General features: G+C 56.5%; 1 protein-coding gene across 1 annotated transcript; it reads right to left on the bottom strand.

Annotated features, from left to right (window-relative positions):
* Positions 1–462: 462 nt before the first annotated feature.
* EIF3B (eukaryotic translation initiation factor 3 subunit B) lies at positions 463–22,717 on the bottom strand. The gene is made up of 19 exons (XM_086691847.1): positions 22,232–22,717; positions 17,825–18,017; positions 15,766–15,885; positions 15,451–15,508; positions 15,173–15,301; positions 14,748–14,905; positions 12,029–12,160; positions 11,878–11,944; positions 11,451–11,497; positions 10,296–10,506; positions 8,961–9,033; positions 7,970–8,092; positions 6,461–6,539; positions 5,625–5,763; positions 3,763–3,888; positions 3,108–3,185; positions 2,708–2,816; positions 2,340–2,456; positions 463–1,723 (listed from the first exon to the last, which is right to left on the bottom strand). Exons 1-18 carry the CDS (start codon positions 22,644–22,646, stop codon positions 2,353–2,355), a joined length of 2,361 nt encoding a protein of 786 aa, XP_086547973.1. The 5' UTR covers positions 22,647–22,717; the 3' UTR covers positions 463–1,723; positions 2,340–2,352.
* Positions 22,718–22,720: the final 3 nt, after the last annotated feature.

The raw sequence follows: 22,720 nt of genomic DNA, 5'->3' as shown, positions 1-22,720 counted from the left end.
AGCCCAGGGGCCATGACCAACCGCAAGTGTGCCGGTGCGGCTGGCGAGGGCAGGGTCGTGTGGGGCCTGCTGTGTTCTCCTTGGCATCTGGGTCAGTACTGAGCTCTAGGTCGACCTCACCCCATGAACAAGGCAAGGGGACAGCGGAGAGAGCCGCCCATCTAACGCCCACGTCCCCCTCTTCCACGAAGGCTCCAGCCTGTGACCACAGGAACCGCTGAAAAGCCCGTCTGATTTCAACGCGAGGATACACGCCCTCCCATCCTGCCTGCCTCTGGAAACAGGACGAGGACAGAAGGCCGGTGCGGGCGGCTGGGGCCAGCGCCCACCCTGATGCCCCAGCCAAAGAAGCCAGAGCGAGGGGGACGCCCCGCCCCCACAGGAAGGATCAGGAACACTCTCTCCCTGGGGCTGGCCCTGGGAAACCCACTTCCAGAGCACAAGAGAGAGAAACAAACCAGGTGTTTCAGAAATTCTTTTATTAACAAATCACATAAAACAATTACAACTACCGAGTCGGAAACAGTCGAAAGTAAATTTTTTGAAAGCTGTTAAAAATCTGTGAACATGATCAAAACATGAGCCTTTTCCTTCTTACCGTCATCAAATTAAAAAGCCAGGTCTCTGCACGCTGAGGCTTAAAGGGTGTGAGAGCCAGTAAGAAACACTGGACACCGTGTGCGGACGGACATGACCGGGAACTGGGGAGAGCGCCCAGTGCCGCCTCGCAGTCGGGGGCGTGGGGTTGGCGGCAGGCGGCCCCAGCCCCCGAGCTGCTTCTGCCCCACGGACGACAGCTTCTCCTCCAATCCCAATGTGTCAAGTTCATGGGCACCACGGCCGTGAAAGCGCAGCGAGCCCGTTCTGTGCGTTTTGACCCAGGCTCTCGGCTCCCAGAGACACAAAGAGGAGGCGCGGTGGAGTCTGACAAGGCACCAATGGGTAGTGGATGTTGCAAATCAACAGGGGCTGAAATTACGTGGATTTGCTCACTCCCTTCTCAGGAGAGAAATCAAGTTAAATAGTCAAAGACGACCACGTGACGGCGGCTAAAGTGACAACTCTCACGAACAACTTAACTTGTAGGACTCCAAGGAAGTCTAGAAAAGTCTTTCTCACCAGGTCAGACAAGTGTGGAAAACAAACAAAATGCTGCAAGAATGGTTTTTCTGCACCGATCAGACCGATGCTTTAGTTTGCAGAGCTCAGCTGAGAAAACACAACCAAATCAGGAGGTGGGAGGGCCACCACCACAGGGGGAGGGGGCACAGGAACCAAGTTCGAGGCCGGTGTCTACGTTAAAGAGAGGAGAAAGACAGCTTTTTCATACAGGTTTGTTTTTATTTCCACGCTCAGCCTGTTGAGAACCTAGCACAACCTGAATGGCGCGGCTCCCCTGTTTCCACGACACAGCCACGCTGCCCCCCCGCCACGGGACAGGACGCGTTCTCGGAAGGGGACGGCTGGGCGCGCCCCTGCCGCGCACGAGTCTGAGTAACAAACACTGGTGGCATGACTTTAAAAACCCCAAACGAGAGAAAAGGAAAGCGGTGCCTTGAAACCTCCCCCATGGTGGGGACCGGGGACTGAAGGCACAGCGACATGTGGGCATGGGAGAATCCGGGCGCACAGTGTGGAGCGAGACAAAGCACAGGTAAAACGCAGGCATCGTGCGCACTTTCTGCAGAAGGACGACCTCATTCCAGCACGAGCCCTGGGGACGCTGCAAGAAGGATCAGGTGTTTACTCTCTGCCCTGCATCGCGATGACGAGACGGACATTAGCAAGGGCTTCTGCGGAAGGTGCGCCCCGACGGCAGGCACAGGGCGTACGATCTCAGAAGACAGAAGGGACCCGAGGCTCTCCCGCCTGATGCCAGAGATGACCAGGAGCAGGAGCCCCGGAAGGGAGGGAGAGAGCCCCGTCCGCTGGCCGCCCCGCACACAACGCTGCCCTCGCTCGCCTGCCGAGGAAGCCCGCCTGTACTCCGGAGGCTCCCATCTCAGACCCACAGGCCTGTCTCTGCTGGGCACACCGAGGCCTTTTCCCGGCACGCTGCGGCTGGCCTCCCTCCTCTTCCCCAGCTCCGCCTCTCACCCACGACCACAGCCCACGTGAGGGGCACGTTCCCTAAATCCGGGGCTCGAGGTCCCGCTGTGTTCAGAAAAGAGCCCCACCTCGGACAGCCAGGGTGTGCACTTGACCCTTACAGGTTCCATGAAAAGGGCCCGCCGACCCTGAGAACGTGAACCTGGCTCTTTTCTCAGCGAAGGGACAGCACAACACAAGAGACGGGCCCGCGTCTGGGTGTGGCTCGTCCCCGTCTGAAGAGGTCTTACCACGCTGCTCAGGTCACTCCGGATTGCCCAGGGGGATGATCTCCTCGGTGACGAAGAACTCGATGGTCTCCTCCTCCCAGTCTTCCACGTTGCTGTCCAGCTCGTCCGTGTCCACGCCTGCGGGGAGGGGAGGGAAGTGACGTGGCGTGCAGACAGCCCACTCGGGGAGGGTGGGGACACGTGGGCATGTGCCCACGTGCGCCCACTCCAGCCTCCTCCACACAGGACAGTGCACGTTAACCTGTGGCCGTAGCAAACTGGGTTCTTTGACAAAAACACCTGACGCTTAACTGGAAAGCCCACACAAGAGGGAGAAAAATGTTTCAACAGTCCTGTCCTAACAAAACACATCTCCAGCTAACGGTTACCTCCTCGCAACTCCAAACGTTCATTTTTCTGCTCCATGTAGAGCTCCTGGGCCATTTTCCGGTATTTTCGGAAATCTTCCATCATGGTGCGTCTTCTCTCCACTAGTTCCTGTGCGCGGAAGTGGGAAAGTCACGGGGCTGACGGCCCCCTCGCCACAACGAGGACTGAGGTCGGCAGTCACCACCACCAACCAACCCCCACCCCCGCCCCAGGACAAGAACGGAGGGCGCACCCTCCTCCTTCCCCTCCCACACACCTGGAAGGCCAGTCTGTGCACGTGGGCAGCGGACAAGCACCTCCCTGTCCCCCCTCCTCCCAGGGCCTGACACTGTCCCTTCCATGTCAGAGAGGGACAGTGGCCGCCTGTGGCACTTCCCACAGTCCTAAGACCAAGCTAACCTTTGAGGCTTTGGATTGGCTCAGACGATCCTTCTGTTCAAAGATCTTGGAGTATTTCTTCAGATCCTTTTTAATTTGCTGAGACAAAAACAAACACAAGCCAGTCAGGATTTAAACATTCGAGGGGCACCTGGGTGGCTCAGTCGGTTAAGCGTCTGACTTCGGCTCAGGTCACGATCTCATAGTTTGTGAGCTCAAGCCCCACGTCGGGCTCTGTGCTGGCAGCTCGGGAGCCTGGAACCTGCTTCGGATTCTGTGTCTCCCTCTCTCTCTGCCCTCCCCCTCTCATGCTCTTCCTTTCTCAGGGCCTCTCGAATGTTTAAATCCTGACTGGCTTGTGTTTGTTTTTGTCTCAACAAATTAAAAAGGCCCTGCTCAGGGACCCCCTCAATCCTGCCAGCACGGTTCACCAGCCCCCAGCCCCTGCTCATCCCCTCTAGCTCACGCCAACGTCCACGGAGGGCACGGATGCGGCAGGAACGGCCCGAAAACCCACATTCACAACACTGAAACTATTCCCACTGGCTTCCCAGTGTTCCCACCGCTCTTCCAAAGGCACCCGAAAACGTCATGCTCCCATTCCCCACTCGTTACCGCCCCAGCAGCAGTGATGGAAAAGAGGCTTCCACGTTTCCTTGACCCCGGGGCCCCAGACCTTGATCTGGTCCTGGCTCAGGAGCGTGGGGGGCCGAGGTCTCCACAGCAGCTGGCAGAAACGGTCCTTGTTGTTCTTCTGCAGAAGACGTCCTTGGAAAGTCCACAGCCAGTAAGCGTTGTCCACCTGCATGGGGGCAGAGGGCAAAGCGCTGCTCGCCACCCCGTCACAGCGAGACGCGGGGGCCCCTCACAGGGCTACCCAAGTCAAGCGCTCCTCCGACGGCTGTTTAAGAGCCAACAACTGACGGTGTGGTATCTGGGAGACAGCAGTGAATCAAAGATCTCTGCTTCTCGGGAGCTCACGCAGCAGGGGAACACCGTCAACAAACACGACAGAAAGCTACCCGTGTCACAGAGCACGGCGCGGAGTACCTACGAAGGGCGTCACGGAGCACTGGCTCCGTTACTGATCCGCAATGGAGAACTCATACCAGAACGTACACTGACAAAGTCACTAAACACACTGTTCGGCTCGGCTGACATCTTTTCCGCGGCACCACCTTCTGGATGAAGGAAGCGGGACCTCAAGCTACATGCTGGCGTGAGCTGGTCCCAGACCAGCACTTTGGGAGCGCGTTGGGATCTGACGGAGGGGCCCATGGCCTAAAAGATTTTTTAACGAGGCCCAAGGTGGGCCTCACGGAGACGGCGCTCAAATTTAGACACACGGCTCGATCACCGTGAAGCGAGTACAGAGCTTGTCCTTAAGACAGCATGGTGACGTTTGCTGAGTCTGGGCTCCCAGAACGTTGTTCTTTTGTTAAACGGAATCGCCCGGATACGACCTCCTAGGCCGTGGACTCGCAGGAGCTGGTTCAACTCTCAGAACCTCCGTTGATAAAAAACAGTAACTAAACAGAGCAGACGCTCGGCAGAGGCCCCCACCCCCTGCAGCTCAGGAGCACTGAGCCTGGAGCACTGCCACGGACACTCCGGCATGCAGACACCACGCGGAACATGCACCACACACAGGCTCGCACATCCACGGAGCACGGCGTTTCTCCAGTCCTTCAGGCTACCGACGTTCGAGACTAAGAAACGGGTTCCTTCACACGTGCTTTCGTGTCCTCTCGGGGAGTCCCAGACCCCAAACCCTAGCCTCAGCAGCCTTCTCCCTGGTAGCTCCTGCTCAGACGGCAAACCGGGACGGAACAGGGACCACACGCCAGGGAACAGGCCCCTGCCCACACAACCCTCCACTCTCGGGAGAGGAAATGAACTTGCGACCAGCCCCCGAGATGGATTCGAGCCCGTGAGCGCACTGTGAAGACAGTGCAGGGTGGGACGGGTGCTGCCCGCGGAGGAGGCCCGCTCCAGGCAGGGAGGAGCAAATGAGCCGCCTGGGAGGAGCCAGCCCAGTGCGCGCACGCTCCTAGGGGAGCGGGGGAGCAGGCAGAGGCCGCCTCACCGAGGGCCCGGTGGGCTGGGCAGACAGGGCTCCTCTGAACCACAAGCTTCTTGAGCGCGGAAAAATCGTGCTGGGAAACTGTGTGCGCAGTACGGCACGTCCTCCCTCCACCTCCAAGCCACAGGACGGCGTGGCTCTGAACTGCGGGGCAAACCACCCAACCCGATTCCCACTGGGAGAAGCTCCCCGGCTACTGCGCCAGAGGAAGGCGGCCTGGGCTCAGGCCGCAGCGAGTGTAAGACGTCCGACTTGGGGAAGAAATCCAGGAACGCCGGCCGACTCACGCAAGGCAAGGCCGGCCGCTCGGGTGCTCTGCTGGCGAGGGTTTTGGGGCAGTGGCAGCCGGACAGGGCCACAAAGAGCAACTGAAGAATCACCGCAGGGCGACCCCGAGGAAACCCGGGAGGGGAGGAGGATCTCATGCTGCGCGCGGGCTACCCGGGGCCCCGTACCTTATGGCTCCACCAGGACACAGAGGTGACCACGTAGCGCCCGGTAGGGTCCCACTCCACATCGGACGCCATGTAGTGCTCCGCGATGTTCATGACCGTACAATCCGAAGTGTCGACGAAGGCCAAGGCGCCGTTCATACTGGGGAGACAGAGCACACGGTCAGTCCACACAGGCCGTCATGGCGCCTCGCTCCCTGCAGACTCCAGGGCAGGACACAGGAGAGCCCCGGGCATCCCCTACCGCTGCCTGGCTGCTGAGGAGAACTAATCCAGGAGCCACGGCCCAAGGGTGTCGTGAACAAAGACAGGGGAAGTGCACACGGCACCTCGTACGCCTGCCAGGACTGCTTTCAGAGAAGACAGAGGCCAAAGCCCCCAAAACACCTCCAATGAAGTCAGAACACTGAACAACCGGAGCCTATTCTGCTCATGCGCTCCCACGGCTGCCGGACGGCCAAGGACGGGGGGCGGGGGGACGCCACCCACCCCTCGGTCACCCTGGACGGAGGCAGGCTCCGAGCTCACACAGCCCTCCCGCCAGAGGAGGGGGTTTACACCAGGCTCGCTGCCCTGCCACCAAGACGGCTCACCTAACCGCGAGGAAATGACAACACTCGCACGTCCTCCAGGCGCACCCGGAACACACTTGCAGGACCGGTTCTGCCCGACCTGGGGTACACCCGAGTCTGAGCAAGACAGGATGGTCCTTTCGTGCAGGACACGTGCCCCATCACGCTAAAGGGACCACTGTGATGGTTCCGAACCCGGAGCTTGACCCGTGAGGCCCACAAGCGTGGCTCAGGACACGCAGAAGGCAGCAGACAGTAGGAACCCACCTCCTTAGGCCAGCCAACACGACAAACTGTCCCTGGGGGCTCCAGAAGATGGTATTTGCCTGCTGCTTATCAAACATTTCTGAAAGCAAAGAGAGCGGCTGTTAGAAGTCTGTAAAGGGGCGGGCGATGGGTTCACGCGGCCTCAGTGGGCGGACATCCACATGTGCTCCCCACGCCTGGTTCCTCCCGGAGAAAACATTTTGGAAAACCCATCGTCTGGGTACATTTTTAAGTTATGACCTACAGTTCAAACACAAAAGGAAAAAGGAGATACCTTGAAGCTACGATACGATTTGTAGTAACATCTCATGTTTGGAGCGACCTACTTCCCAGGGAAACTGCACAGAGGACTCACCGTAAAAACTGTCATGGGGTCACGGGGTCTCCACACGAGACCCACACCCCCCACCAGACGTGGAGAGACGCATATCACCCAAGAAAGCCCAAGACCCACCCTTCAGGGACTCCAACACCCTCTGAACTCTGTAGTCACAAGCTGTTTGAAAGCTGCTACTTTGCCCAACACCCTGAGGCTCACATCCCACGAGGGGCCGGCAGAGCCCCTGGAGAGAGACCGTTAAGGCTCAGGCTGCACGCTAGGGTCTCTTCCCTGGAGGATGCAAAGTGGACCCCCTGGGGCCTGGTCCCGGCCTGCAGGGGATCCAAGGACGGGGGGCCCAGCGGGGACAGGGAGACGTGAGGAGGGTGACACCATCCAAAGGACAGGATTCTCAGACCAAACAAAGGAGGAACAGAAACTGTAAGCTGTCCTTTAACAACCACGCGCGTTAACAGAACACACAAAATTGTCCCAGCATGGACATGCGACCTTCCAAGGTGGGTAACAGGGCGTTCAGGGATGGAAGGCACTTGGACGCTGGCCATTTGCAAACCTACTTCCTAATGAGACAGTGCAGATCTGGGAGCCCATAACGACTCCTACTTCCTCATCTGTGGCAGGGAATTAATGACGCGGTCAGCTTTGCGGCTGCCACCGACCTACCCCAGAACGGTTCTACCACAAACACCACTGAGCTCAGGAGGTAAAAGCTGAGTTCACCGGAGTTCTCTCAAGACAAGCTCCGCACCTGAACCATCAGATACCGAACCAACCCGCTCTCTTTCCTGCGAGGAAGCTGTGCACAAGGGGCCCTGCTGAGAGAGGCCAGGACCCTGCTTGCCTCGCACACAGGCAGAGCAGAGCATGGTGGGGAGGCGGGGCCCCCAGCCCAGAGACACCAGCTGTGGTTACAAGAGGGAGACCACCTCCACTCAGAAGCCCTCTTGTGAAGGGCCGGGGCTGGGAGAGAGGGCAGGGGCTCCCTCCCAGAGGCCAGGTCTTTGTGGGCTGGAAGCATGTGAGGCCTGAGCCGCAGGGACCCTCTCGGCTGTGGGGCGGCCTAAGCAGCGGTTCCCAGCCAGCCGAACACGCATGTGGAGCGAGGACGGGGCTCTGTCCCCAGTGCATATCCGTCTGTCTGTCCATCTGCCAAGGGGGAGGCTACTCACTGATAAGTTCAATCTTCCCATTGTTCTTCACGTGGTAGAAGGAAACAGATATCCGAGGAGCCTCCCCGTGCAGCACTGCGAACTTGCTCCCGTTGGGTTCCCAGGCAAAAGCTATGATGGTTTCTAGAGTCAGGAAAAAGAATAAGCCCCTCAGGTCATGTAATAAAGCAACGCTCCCGATCAGGCAACATTCCTGCACAGTCTTTGCTGTTCAACCAGAGAAACACCCCAAATCCTTAAACTCACTAAAAGGACCACCCGCCAGGCCTAAGGACGAGCGTGTGAGCGACTCATGGGAGACTCTGGCCACGTGGGACCGCCACCTCCGTAGATGCCCACCACAGCGGGGCCTGGGCCCGACGCCCAGCACAACCCGTGGACTCCCGCTTGCTGGAGCGCTCACGGGGGGAGGGGGGACTCCACGGCCCCCCAAGGGCTAACAAGGCAGGGTGGTGAGCCTGTACCCACGTTCTCATTCTGTGCTCCCCGCCCCCTTCTCCTCCTCTCCGCAGCAAAACAGAGAACAAAAGTAGAACACCACACACGACCAACGACACAGGCTACGTTTCCCATCTAGAGGCAGAAACGGGGGATCTGAGCGGCTTTCACAGGCCCAGAAAAGAGCCCCAGTCAGCCAACAACTTGCGGCTGCCAGCGGATGACCCTCCTGCTGCTGGGCGCTCAGAGTGTCATGAAAACCCATTCCCGGCACAGCCTCTCAGCGGGAAACCGGCCGGGGTGGATGTGCAGAGCGACCGGGCCATACTCTCATGGCAGCCAGAAGTGGGGACCGAGGCCAGAAAGGGCCAAAGGAACCCTAAACGGGCGGGCTCGCAGGCCGACAGCACGTACCAATCAGGGTTGTGAGTACCCTGCTCAGGTAGGGAGCCTGGGGAGCGCCGAGGCCGAGCGGGGGCTGCACGCGAGGGCCAAGGCCGAGCGGGGGCTGCACGCGAGGGCCACTCGCTCACGAAGGAACAACGGAACTTGCCTTTCATTTCCACCACGTCGACAGGCACCTGTTTTTCCCTCATTCGGAAAATTTCAAAATTCGTGACGACGCCCTGTTCAGGAGAAAAAAAGGGGATGAACTCACAGAAACTGAAAACTTGAGAAACGCTTAAGTCAAGAACAAGTCAACCTGGCGACCAACGAAATGTACACAGCTGGGACACACAGACACGTCAAGTGACTAAAAGTGCAACCGTCACGACGGCACCGATGGAAGTGCACGGGCGCGGTCCCTGCAGGGGACAGCCGACTCCCTCTCTGGCCCACGTTCTGCTTTGGAGAGCTGCCCCAGGGTCACGCCCCTGCAAGGAGCGGGCCTGCATGCACAAGGTCATGCCCCTGCACGGAAAGGGCTCTGCACGGGCAGTAGCCTGTCTGCAGAACTCTCACAGTGCCGATACCCACCAACGGGGCAGGAATGAACTATCTGGAAACAGCGCAATGCTCCTGCAGCGTCCCCGAGGCACTCCCGCGCAGAGACCCGGGTGCTGATTCCCAACAGCCAAGATGGAAACAAGTGCCCACCACAGATGAATGCACATAAAGGCAGCCGCGTCCCTTGGCCCTGAGCAGGCGGGAGGCACCGACACCTGCCATGACCCAGATAAGCCTGGACGTGCTCAGTGAGGGCCGCCAGCCACGAAGGCCACATGCTGCAGGACTTCTTTCCCAGCAAGCGTCCCGGGCTGGCGGATCCAGACGGAGAGAAGGCAGAGCGGCGGGTACAGGAGCGCGCCAGAGAGGGCAGTGGTGCCGATGGGTGCGGAGTTCCTTGCCTTTGTGGGTAATAGAAATGCTCTCAAGTTCTGACCGTGGCGACGGCCACATGAGTCAGTGAATGTACCAAAAATCCACTAACTGTGCGTTTCGAGGGTGAGCGCTACAGTGCAGGGACTCAGTCTCCAGGCTGTTCCGTAAAGAGGAGCAGAAACGCTCCCGTCGGGACGAAGAACTCATAAATGATGCAAATAAAACCAATCGGGGAGCAGAACTGCGCCCAGCATGCTCCTCTTTGTGCTTGAGAAAGAAACGGAGAGGACACACTGGCTTCCCATCTCCTGAGAAGGCAGGCCGGTGCCCGGAGACAACACTGCATCCCCGTGACCTGTAAACTGTGCCCACAGGTCTCCTGCACCTCAGTGGCAAGGCAACAAGAGCTCTAGCGAGGACACGCCCGCTAACCACTGCCTCTAACTGGGGGGTCTGAGAGTGACCCACGGGCTCGGACAGAGACCGTGTCAGCAGCTTCAGCGGGGCGGGGGGAGGGCCGGCTTGGAGCTGCAAGGCACGGCCTCTGCTCGGGGCGTCCACTCACCTGGGTACCTTTCGGGGTCCTGTCCACTTTAACGCACAAGTAATCTCCGTTTTTTTGCCAATGTAGCTTGCAATCCACCACATTGAAGAGATTCCTGACCCTGATCTCCTGTCTGGTAGGAAGCTGCATCAAGGTCACCCTGGCCGGGATGTCTTTGTCTTCAGGCACCCAAAAAGCTATGATGTTCCCACCGGGAGACCAAGAGAAGTCTCTGCAGAACGAAGAAAGCCGGTGTTGCCCAAGGACCGGCAGGCCGCCGACAGGAAGGAAGCGCGGCGGACACGGGCTCACCCTCCAGGGCGGCAGCCCGCCCTCCCCGAGAGCTGGTCCCCTGCCACCCGGAGCGTCACTGCACTCGCTGTGCCAGCGGGGAGAGACGCTGGTGAGGCTCCCGGCCGCCACGCGGCAGACGCCCCTGAGCCCCGACCTGGCCCTCGGCTACCACAGCTCGCGGCTGCAGGGCGAGGGGGGAGCTGCGGTCTCCGGACCCCGAGTGACGCCCGAGACTCACTACGGGGCTGAAGGGAAACCCACCCAGAGGGCGCGGGATGACCCCAAAGCGAGAGCACGATGCCCCCCGCCGCGCAGGCACCTCCAGGCCAGGCGCCCACACGATTCGCCAGCTCAGACCCACAGAGTCTACCATTACTGTTTGTTTGCGTAGAATCGATTCCCGGTTTAGTTTTTATCATGAGCCACAGCTGTGCCCGAGAGCGTTCACGTCCCCACACCACAGGTGCTCCTCCGCACACGGGCCGCCCCCAGAACGCTCGCGCGCACACACACACGTGCCTCCCGGGCAGCTCGCCGAAGGCCATCTAACCGCTGCATGGACCACAGAGCGCACAGAAACCCTTTCCAGCCCCCTCCAGCCCGTCTCCCTCGAAGACTACAGCCCGAGGCTCCAGCTCCAAGGCAGGGACAGGACGCCTGGCTAGAGCCAAGCCTGCGCCGCCCACCCCCACCCCCCAAAGGGTCGCCGGGCATAAGGAGGGAGAGTGGCCGTGAGGCCCGCACCAACAAGCAGGCCCGTGGGTGATAGCCAAGAGCCTGCCGTCTCCAGACCAAGTCCATGCCGCCTCCTCCCGCTGCGTGAGCGCGCGGGGCCAAAGGGGGGAGCTGGCTAAGCCCCACCTGGTGAGCATGGTCACTTACTTTATACCAGAGATCTTCAAACTCTTCTTGTCCAAAAGACCCATAGACTGTGGAAAAATGAGGGTCACAACGGAGTCAAATCACACTGTGGTCTCCGTGACACAAGCAAATTTTCAGAGAAAGCAAACGAGGTTCTGGAATGAGCCTGGCATAAACCCGGCGGGGGGCACGTAACAAACCGATCCACCGACAGCAGCGAGGCACCCATCTCCGAGGCCCCTTCTCTTTACTCCCGTCCCAGACTCCTGGCAGCAGCACCAGCAGGGAGACCCCCAGGGACAGGACGGGAAAGGCGCCCCCAGCTCCCCCCCGATTCTGCATAAGGACAGCTGCTCTCTCCGTCCCCCCAACCCGTGACACAGGGAAACAGGCGCCCCCAGCAGCTCCCGACGGAGCAGGCCACCGCTGAGGAAACTATGCTACTTACGGGAGTTTCATAGATGCTAAGCGTGTCGAGTGTCATTCTGGCAAAGAATTTACCATCGTGGCTCCACCTAAAAAGAAGGACAGAAGTACCGGGCTCCGTCAGGAGAAATGGCCACGACGAGGTGGCCGCTGACTACCCCTCATTTACTCACTTAAAAATGGGCCAATGGGCTGAGCTTTCACAGTGGAAGCCCCTCTTCTTCTGCCCGGTCAGGATGTCCCAGATGATGATGGCTTGAGGATCGTCCTGAGTGTCCATCAGGGGGCTGAAAGTCACCAGGTACCTGTAACAGAGCAGACCCGGTTTAGAACCCCCGCCACCGTCCCACCATTCGCCCTGGAGCGCCAGGCTGTGGGCGGATGAGGTGAGCATCTGCACCCAACGGGCCTCCGCTCCAGGTAGCTCGAGGCATGGTGAGACTTCCAGACGATGCAGTCGGGGCTCCTGCCACCAGTACTCGCTCCAAACCCCGGAGCTGACCCCCTCCGGGGCACAAGGCACACAGTCCCTCCTGGACCAGGCCACGTGTTTCCCCACAGAATCAGGACAAGAAAAGACGCAGCAGATCCCAGACCGAAGCCCGCGTGTGCGCTCCGGGAGGGGCGGGGTGCCGTTCCCCGTGCTCCTTGTCGAGGTCTGCCTGGGACGAGGAGGGGACCTCAACAGCCAGCCACGTGTTTCAAAAGCAAGCACACTTCTAACACCACTTCTGCGCCTGGGGCTTCTCACTCACCCAACAGCGGGCTCGTCTACACCCAGGGCACCGCCTCACCCTGCTTACACACAGTGCAAGTATCTAAATAGACTGCTCCCTCACAGGACCCAGGAAAGGCAGAAACACTCAACGAGGAATGACAGCAACAGGCCCCGCCCAGGAGAGCCTCCTGGCACTCAAGACGCTGACGCCAGGCTGCAGTCACTCCCTACGAGCCATGAGGTTCCCTCTACAGACCCACTCCACACACCTACAAGGCGGTGTGACCGTCACGCTGAACTACGGAAGTTGAACTGAACTGCGGAGTGAACTATGGAGCACTGAACTGAAAAACACCCCGGAGGGCTGAAGCGTGCACTCGCCGACTCCTGTGAGCGTCTCACGTGTCACGCGCTTTGCGGAGCACCAGAGATACAGCGATGAGTAAGGGACGGTCCAGGTCCGGTCCCCGAGCAGACAGACACGTGTGTCTACACACATAAACCACAAGCAGATAGGGGAAGTCTAGAAGGCAGGTGGAACCCACCGCCGGCCGGACCGGGGCGGCTCCTCCACGAACACGCCATGCGGCGCGCGACCAGGGGTCCCCGCGTGCACCACTGCCAATACAACGTCAAGTGTTATGTACCAAACAGATGCAAAGCGGTTGTGAATCTTGAGTCCTCCAAGAACACGCTCCGTAAACCTATCTTACCAGATGTAAGAAACATCACGTAGAAACTTCCGTTTACGGGAAACACCAAGGTGGAGGGGACCGGTGACGGGACAGCTCAAGCCAGTCAAGAGACACATCCACCCGGCCCCATCTTCCTCAGGGGCCACCATCAAAGGACAGCACAGGGAGGGCTTGAGGGCAGGGTAACGGGCCGGGGCGGCAGGAGGGCTGAACACACAGGCCCTGCCCCTGGTTTGAACAACAAGCTGCAAACGACAGCGATGGGGGAGACCAAGGGGGAAACCGCAGTACGCAGGGCAGCAGCAGCAGCTAGGGACACGTCGGCGCTCCAGGTGGGAGAGAAGAGCCACGATCACCAGGGAAGGACACCTTTATCTGGACTGACGCACTTCCGTAAAAACACCAGCATTTCTTCAAAACGCTCAAGATCTCTTTTTTGTTTTTCAAACGTTTTATTTTGAGAAAGAGAAAGAGAGAAAGAGCGCACGCGCACGAGTCAGTGGGAAAGAGGCAGAGAGAGGTGGAGAGAGACAATCTCAAGCAGGCTCCACACTGTCAGCGCAGGGCCCGATGCAGGGCTCAAACTCAGGAACTGTGAGATCGGGACCTGAGCTGAAACCCAGAGTCAGACGCTCAAACGACTGAGCCACCCAGGTGCCCCAATAGCGAAAATAAATTTGAAACAGGTACAGCAAAGTCATAAATCGTTAAAGCTAGAGAATTAGCACAGGGATGCTACCGAAGTATTCACGTTAGTTTTCCAGGCGTGAGGAAAATCTTCTACCAAAAAAACTCAGAAAGCAAACCAGGTAACACAGAGCCACGTCTCAGGAGCCCTGGGACACCAGGAACCGTCGTGAATCCACAATGCACTCAGACCATGCGGTAAGAAGAGGGGACACCACAGGTAAGGCCCGGGGACAGCCCCGAGCAGGGGCACAAGGCAGGAGAGCGGGGGGCATTCTGGGCAGCAAAGCCCTGGACGGACATGGAGGCCAGGCTGCGGGAGCGGAGCCCGTGAAGCTGCCGGCGCCCCACCTGGTCCCGCAGCCCTCTGCCATCTCCCACATGAGGAAACGCCGTTCATAAGAAAATTCCAGGCACGGTACCCAGCCTTTAGGGCAAGATCCTAAACCGAAGGGACTCAAGTTTTACAAAGAACATTACTGGAAGAAATCGGAACACAGCAGGACTTCACTGAAAGTAGCAGATCAACACTACATTTCCAGAAGGTTGCAGCGCCACTGGGGACACTCAGCTAAGAGAATTCCCTACCCCTAGAAAGGGACACATCAACTCACTCCCAGTGGCTCTGGAGAAAGTCAGGTGTGTCCGCGTGCACAAATGACACAGCGGACACCAGCAAACGCCTCCCAGGAAGTTCCCTGCTGCAACACTTCCGCCAAGTCTGGAATTGCTGCAAAGTACGTTTTACGGTAACCTGCAGCGGCCGGCACAAAGCGAGGGTGCATCGCTTACCTCTCACAAGGCGAGAAGTCAATGAGCTGAACCCCCTGGTGGCTGAATCTCTGGATCTGTTTGAACTTCTCTCCCCCCCAGAGAGCTATGCCTCGCTGGTGGAACGTGGCCAGGTAGGTGCCCTTGGGGGACCAGCGCACGTAGGTCTCTGTCCATCTCTGTGGGAAAAGTCAGGGTCCGTGTTAACACCAGCGCGGAGAGCCGGCACAGAGCCTCCCGCTGCCACGAGGATTTACTCCTCGGACTCTTCACTGAAAAACACGAGACGCCCGCTCACGTCTCGGGGCTCATTCCAAAACCACAAGAGCGGAGGATGTCGTGGCGAGGGGTGATCTCGGAGAAGAGGACGTCCACCCGCTCTGGCCCCCAGCTCCCCGCTAAGGAAACACAGAGGGAGGCCCCGCGGGGTGGCCACGCTTACTTACCGCTCTCTCCTCGATGGAGACAGGGTCCTTCACGTCGTTCCAGAAGATAGAAGTACGGTCCCCACTCTCAAAGATGACACTGTACTGGTCTCTGCACTCTGCCTCCTCGAGCCAGTAACGCAAGTTTCCCTAGAGAAGGAACCCAAGGCAAGGGACAGAACACGTCTCATCGACCGTGATCGGAGCTGGCCCCCAACTAGTGCTCCCGGAGGTGGGACCGACTCGGCCGGGAAGCCACCCCTGCTCTTCCCAATCGCGGGCGGAGTGCACCCAAGTACCAAGTCTTTGAAGGGCTGTTTCTCTGGAATATCCCATTCGTCGCTGATCGTCATATACCTGCAACAGAGGAGCTGCCCTTTAGGAACACGTGGCACAACTACAAGGGGGGAGGGAACAGGGTGGCGACTCCGTGGGCGGCTCTCAGCAGCAGGCGGTGTGTGCCCCTGCCCCCCACCGCGTGATAGTGGGCGAGGGGTGCTACCGGCCAGGAACATCAGGGGTCGGGACGTGCCCGGAGAACGGAGCTCCCCGAAAGGCTGATGGCACCACCCCAGACCCGCTGAGCCACTCACGCCTGTGGAGCCAGGACTTACTTGTCAAAGTCAGTGAAGAGATTGACCCTGAATGTGTGCTGCTTGTCCAGCTTGTAGCCGTCTGCATTTTTCACGGCGTCCAAGGCATGGGCAGGGGAGGCGTATTCCAGGAACGTATACCTGAATCAGGACAGAACATCTTGCAGGAGCGCGGCCTGTAAGACCGGGTGGGCCGTGTGCCACTTACGAGCACCCGTCCACCCGACCAGTAAATGCCGTCAAGGCCAATGCCCCGTCTACCGCCACATCCCCGAGGGTCAAGCTGCCGGCGGTGGTTCCTTAAACGCAAACAAAACCCTAATGGGAGATCCAAAGTCTAACGCCACAATCACAAATCAGAAAACGATGAATCAAAACGTTCACTAGCTTGACTGTGGAAAGGGTTTCACAAATGTACATGTGTCAGAACTTATGACGTGACCCACTTTGAGACTATACAAGTCTATTGTACGTCAACTTTCTCAGTAAAGCTAGGGAAAAATCCAAGAACGGGATTAGTCTGATACAGTGTATTAAAAGCAAAATGATAAAGACTTTCAGAGAATGCTTCATTTTAACACCTACAATACAAGCAAGCAGGGGGTCACAAGGGTTGTTATTCCACCTAGTTTCTGAAGGAAACAGCGTGAGGAGCATTACCCACTTTCTTAAAAAAAACAATTTCTTTAAAACTATCCAAGCTAGGGGTGCCCGGCTGGCTCTGTCGGCTGAGCATCTGACTTCAGCTCGGGTCATGATCTCCGGTTCGCATGTTCGAGCCCCTTGTCGGGCTCTGTGCTGACAGCTCGGAGCCTGGAGCTGCTTCGGATTCCGTGTCTCCCTCTCTCTTTGCCCCTCCCCTGCTCATGGTCTGTCACTCTCTTTCTCTCTCTCTCTCAAAAATAAATAAATGTTAAGAAAAATAAAAAAAAAACTACCCAAGATTTAAAAAAATTAAAAAATAAAGTAAAAGTAAAAATGAAACTATCCAAGATAGCTTCAAAACTACCGGAATTAAAAAACACAGTATCTTCACTCTTCACGTTCCTGTCCTGTAAAAGACAATTTGCCTACACTCTCCAAGACCAGTATCATGTGAAATTTTAACAGAGAAGGTCTGACACGAAAGGTTTTCTGACACAGAAAACCTCGTATTGAGTTTGAAAAGCAAACTCCAGGACACATACCATATGCTACCGTTTTTAAAAGATGCACTATTTTAAGCAACAGTTGGGGGGAAAAAAAGCTGCTAATTAAGCAGTGGCACAAGGCTTTCACCTACACTGTTAGAAGTAACCCCATTTCAGAGACGTTACCACGTGAAAGAAAAAAAAAAAAGCTCATCTTAGAATCAACAGAACACCGCATGTCAAATTGTCCTGAAATCCTGCCAGCCTCCTATCTGTCGGGCCCTTCATCCAGGATGGATCACGTCAATTATCGTTCTGATGGCAGAAGACTTAAATCCCGGATTCTTAAAAAAAATTTTTTTTATAAATTTTTAAAAATGTTTTAACTTTGCAGAAAGAGACAGAGCACGAGCAGGGGAGCGGCAGAGACACAGAATCGGAAGCAGGATCCAGGCTCTGAGCTGTCAGCACTGAGCCTGATGTGGGGCTCGAACACACGAATGGCGAGATCATGACCTGAAATGAAGTTGGCCGTTTAACGCACTGAGAGACCCAGGCACCCCTAATGTTTATTTATTTTGAGAGGGAGGGGGAGGGAGGGGGAGACACAGAGGAGAGAGAATCCCAAGCAGGCTCTGCACTGTGGGGCTCAAACTCATGAAACCGTAAGATCATGACCCGAGCGGAGATTAAGAGTCAGATGCTTAACCGACTGAGCCACCCAGGTGCCCCGCGAAGCTCCGATTTCTTAAGAATTTAGCAAGCAACCCACAACATCCAAACTCAAGAACCACGCGGATCTCCTTCTCTCTGTGTAGAGACCCCAGCCGAGAGTGGCTGGGGCAGAACCACCAGGTGAGGCGTGCACCTGTGTGTCCACAGCGACTCCCATACCGCCCGACGACAGCCACAGGGCATCAGGGACCAAGACCGCGGGGAACATCACTCACCCTTTTGTCTTTCCATCCTCCTCTGGATAAAAATCGTTTGTGATTTTCCCAAACTTGGAAAAGATTTTATGGATGACGTTTTTGAGCTTCTCCAGCCGGTCGGGCCCCACCTGAGGAACATTGTCAACCACGATCACCGAGTCAATCCCATCCGCCTCCTGAGGCCGGTCCTTGAGAATGTCCCCCAGCAGTTCTGTATGGGTGGAAGATTGGACCAATGACTTTTTTCTGATGAAGGCAGAACATTAATATGCTAGTTTACCACACTGAACGACTTCCCTATAAAAAAATGAATCCTCTAAATGGTTCCACTGTGAATGAAAGAAATCCTGGCCCTGGGTTAACTCAAAACTTAAACTTGAAAACATTAGGAAGATTTTAACTCTTCATGTTCCCCCTGTCTGATATGTCCATTCATTTCTGGAAATAAAGCAAGATTTTACTTAAATCAACATTTTAAAGACTTGAAGAATGCAGAATGCTAACCAAAGACGGCCTCTCTCTAGGAAAGTGGGGTAGGAAACACCCGCAGTAGCCTTCCCTGACCCACCCCCAACGCGAACCCATTAGCAGGCACTTTCCCCATGTCCAGTTTAAGACAAAACGAACAACTAGCACCCGGTACTCTCTATGTAAAACAGCCGTGTACGCCAGGAGGCTAGAAAACCCACGGGCTCGGAGAGCAAACAGCAATGCCTCTTACGACTGAGTGTCCCCGACCGCATGAAATACCTCACAGGGCGCTTGGGAGACACCAGCCGTTCAGATCCGTAAATGCTTAGGACTGTGCGTAGCACGCCATAAGCTGTGTGCGTTAACCATTATTTTCTTAACTACACTCAGAAACTGAAAACGTTTCAAGTTCATGTCACCTGCCTTTAAAATTAAGATCACAAAACCCAAACCGTAAGCACTCAAACATGTTAGATTTGCTTCATTTCCCTAAGATGGTCGGCTAGATCACGAGAAAGAGGACAGGTGTAGGAGGACCAGGAAAAAGACGCATTTGAGGAACAGACAGACAGGTGTGGGAGCCATGGGCAAGCAAGCCGGGCAGGAGACAATGCTAGCTGGGCGCTGACCACGGCTGTCCTACCCAAGGCCTGCATCTGGCCTCGACGCCTCTTGACCATGAAGCTCCTGTAGCAATAAAAGGCCTGACCAGCTGCTGGAGGGGAGCATTCAGAGGTCAAACGCAGCATCAGATGACATCTTTGCAACACAAATTCTGCACGAATCCTAAACCCGATTAGTTAGCTGGTCTACAAAGTTACAGTTACAGGCACTGGCTGCACTGGGAGCTAAACCAGATCAAAGCTGCCATCAGAGAGCACGAGATGAAGCTAGAGCGGCAAACCCAGCCCGAAGGAGAGCAGGAGACAGGAGGCAATTTTACACACCCGAGGAGGAGCCGTGGCTTTCCCATGTGTCTCCCTGGGTCCTGGAACCTAATTATTACTCTGTTTTGAACTCTAATCTTAAGAGTTTCAACATGCCGAAAAAAATACATGTCCAAAAATATCCTTTGCTGCATTTCATTCTCAAAACTTAAGACAAATTTTTCTGCATTCTCGTACTGGAAATTTTCGATAATAAAAAAAAAAAATTCAACTTTTTCAAAAAGGAAAAAAGTCCTTTAGTTTCAAAGCAAGCCCGTTATAAACAATCTCTAATTTCAACACTTACACGGGTGATATAAAAAGAACTGCCTCTTATTTCCAAAGAGGCAAAAGTTGAGACCAAGAGAAAACAGACGGAAAGAGGCAAGTCAGTCACGGCAGCGGGAGACACCTTCCCTGGAGAGGCCAGAGTCAGCTCCTTGGGTCGCTGTTAAAGCTCTTACCATACAATTAAATACGGCCTGTTTAGCCTGATCTGAATTTACAAGGTTTACAACAAAAAGCTCAGCTTTTATACAAACTGTGGACTCCTTCCCACAATCTTTACGCGTCTAGCTTACAGGAATGTGCCCATACACGGTAAGGAGTAAACACGGCAACTACACGCTGAAGGGACACCTCTCCTTCACCATCACCAGTGCCCACGCCCACGTCTGGTGACTCTTGCCGTGTGGAGTCCCGATCCGGCTCCAGGAGAAACAGAGACAGGCAAATCTCAAAACTAAATACCAAACATAAAGATAAATGCTATTTAGCGGGCCCAGAAGAAAACATGTGGAGTCAAAACTGTCACATACTCGTCTGGCCAAGCAGCAACAGCAGCAGCAGCAGCTGCGCGTCTGAAAGGATGCCGCGCTGGCAAAGCCGCTCCTCAGTCAGGAGTCAGGATGGCCCAGCTGGAGCTTCCGGCACCTCCCAGAGGGCTCTTCCAGGAGACCCTGTCCATTTTCACCTTCTGCACCTCATTGACCCCACGGGGCAGCTCTTCCCACTAAGGACAAAACGTCCTTGGACTACTGACCACAACCAGATGGCCTCAAAAAATAAGCTGCTGGTGTGCTCAGTTTTAGTTCCCTAGGACAAGGGGCCTCACAGGCCACTCTGGGGACAGTCTCAGGATCACAAGGGCCCCCAAAGGCCCTCCGGGCAGTCACCTGGCCTGGCTGGCTTGTGCTCACATTAGTCCTGCCACACAACCCAACTCTGGAAATGGTCCACGTGGCAGAAATCCTGCGTGAAATCGACGTGCTCAATGCTTTTTAAGAAATCAACGGTGGGGCGCCTGGGTGGCGCAGTCGGTTAAGCGTCCGACTTCAGCCAGGTCACGATCTCGCGGTCCGTGAGTTCGAGCCCCGCGTCAGGCTCTGGGCTGATGGCTTGGAGCCTGGAGCCTGTTTCCGATTCTGTGTCTCCCTCTCTCTCTGACCCTCCCCCGTTCATGCTCTGTCTCTCTCTGTCCCAAAAATAAATAAAAAAAAAAAAAAAAAAAAAAAAAAGAAATCAACGGTAAACACTCAGGGGCTCGAAATGAGCTTTCGAACCAAAACTTAAACTACAAAATACAACTTGGTGCAATGGAAACAAATGCTAGTCAGGGCAGGAGAGCCTGGCAGGGTCCCAGCAACACTGCCTCCTCGTAAATTGTCAGCAACCTCTCCCACGGCAAGGAGCACATTTCCTCACAGGTAAGGGACTTTCGTTGGGTCAGCAGCCCAAGTGTTCACTGCTGTGGCCTTTCCTCCTGTTCAGGCTAAAAGATCCTTTAAGAGGGGGGCCTGTGTGGCTCAGTCGGTTAAGGGTCTGATGTTGTGCTCAAGTCATGATCTCGCATTTCATGGCTTCAAGCCCTGCGCTGGGCTCTGTGCTGACAGCTCACAGCTCGGAGCCTGGAGCCTGCTTCAAATTCTGTGTCTCCTTCTCTCTCTGCCCCTCCCCCACTCACACTCTGTCTCTCTCCCAAAAGTAAATAAACATTAAAATGTCCCTTAAGAAATAAAGTATGAGAATAACGACAACAGCAGGTAACTCCTTAACGTTAGGTTTAAGTTAAAAGTAAACGGTGCTGTTGGTTCCCTAAGTCGTCGTCTTCGTTTTACTGGAGGTTCTTTGATTCTGACTCAATCTCCGTGTGATGGGACGCGAGATTTCAGAAACAAAACAAAACAAATTAACATGACAACATCTTATTTTCTTGGCGTGCCCTTAGCTACCTCCTCGCTGTTCTTCCCCATTCTACTATAACGGACAGGAATCCACTGATGTGCTCTGAGCTCGGACAGTTCAAACAGCTAAAAACAAAACATAAGCAAATAAGATTAGGCACTACAGAAGTCACTTTAGAAGACAAGCTCTCAGGCAGAAAGCAGAAATACCTGCAAATTGAATCAAGATAAGAAAAAGAGTAAAGCTACAATGAATGACACTACACCCTAAAAATACTATGCGCCAACAGGACAAGCGTCTGCCTACAGACTCAGAAAAGAGAGAACCAGACAGGAATCTGGCAAAGTCAGCCTTCCAGTCCTATTAAGACTCTCTGAAGGCAGAAGCGTCTGTGGAGCAGGGGCAGAGGAACCCAGCTCTGTCACAACTTGTTCTAACGGACAGCATCCCATCAACCCCAAAAAGCGTCCCCATGAGGTCTGGCTCAGGCCTTTGACAGGTGTGGCTCATCACTCAGGGCACCCAGACCTGCAGAGAGGGAAGTGTCACCCAAGATAGTGCGGCACGTGCACTGCCCTGCTTTGCTGGGCCCCAGATGCCATACACGGCCACGGCTCCAGCTTGCCCACTGTCCATCATCACCACCCTCCAAAATCCAGGTTTTAGTGCAAACGAGCGGCTCCCAAGCGGTCTCCGGTCTCCTGGCCCCCAGCCCCGCCCCGCCCGCTTTATTCTGGGGAGAGAACACACGTAAGGAGACCCAAACGCTCCTAGACACCCTTCCCAAGGCGGGGGACTACAAGTGGAACGCGGGGACGACCCACTGCCTCCCGCGCCGCCTCACCTTCCTCGCTCACATCGTCCACGAAGTCCTCGGGGTCGCTGAAGGAAGGCTCGTCCGCGCCGCCGTCCTCCCCGCCCGCCCCCTCGGACCGGGCCTCGGCCGACGCGTTCCCGGCCTGCTCCGCTGGGGCCTCGCCCGAGACCGGGGCCGGCGCAAGGGGCTCCTCAGGAGGCGGCGGGGACGAGCCTGGAGCCGAAGCCTCCCTCTCCTCCCCGTCGGCCGCGGGCTCAGCCGGCACTGCGGGCTGCGGCCCGGTCTCCGCGTCCTCGCCGCCTGCTGCCTCCTGCGCGCCGGGCCCCGCGGGCCGCGACGACTCCTCTCCCGGTGGCGGCGGCTCGGCGGCCGGCTGCTGCTGCCCGGGCTCTGCCCGCTGCTCGGCCGCCTCGGGCGCCGCCACGTTTTCCGCGTCCTGCATGGGCCCGCCGCTGCCGCCTCGCCCGGCCTCGCCGCGCTTCCGACTCTCCCAGGCCGCACTGCGCGGCGCCTGCC

Source organism: Puma concolor, chromosome E3, assembly GCF_028749965.1.
Source record: "Puma concolor isolate L17-30 chromosome E3, mPumCon1.1.hap2, whole genome shotgun sequence".
NCBI lineage: Eukaryota > Metazoa > Chordata > Mammalia > Carnivora > Felidae > Puma > Puma concolor.
Note: the sequence above shows the minus strand (reverse complement) of the source record. Positions and strands in the feature narration are given on the sequence as shown.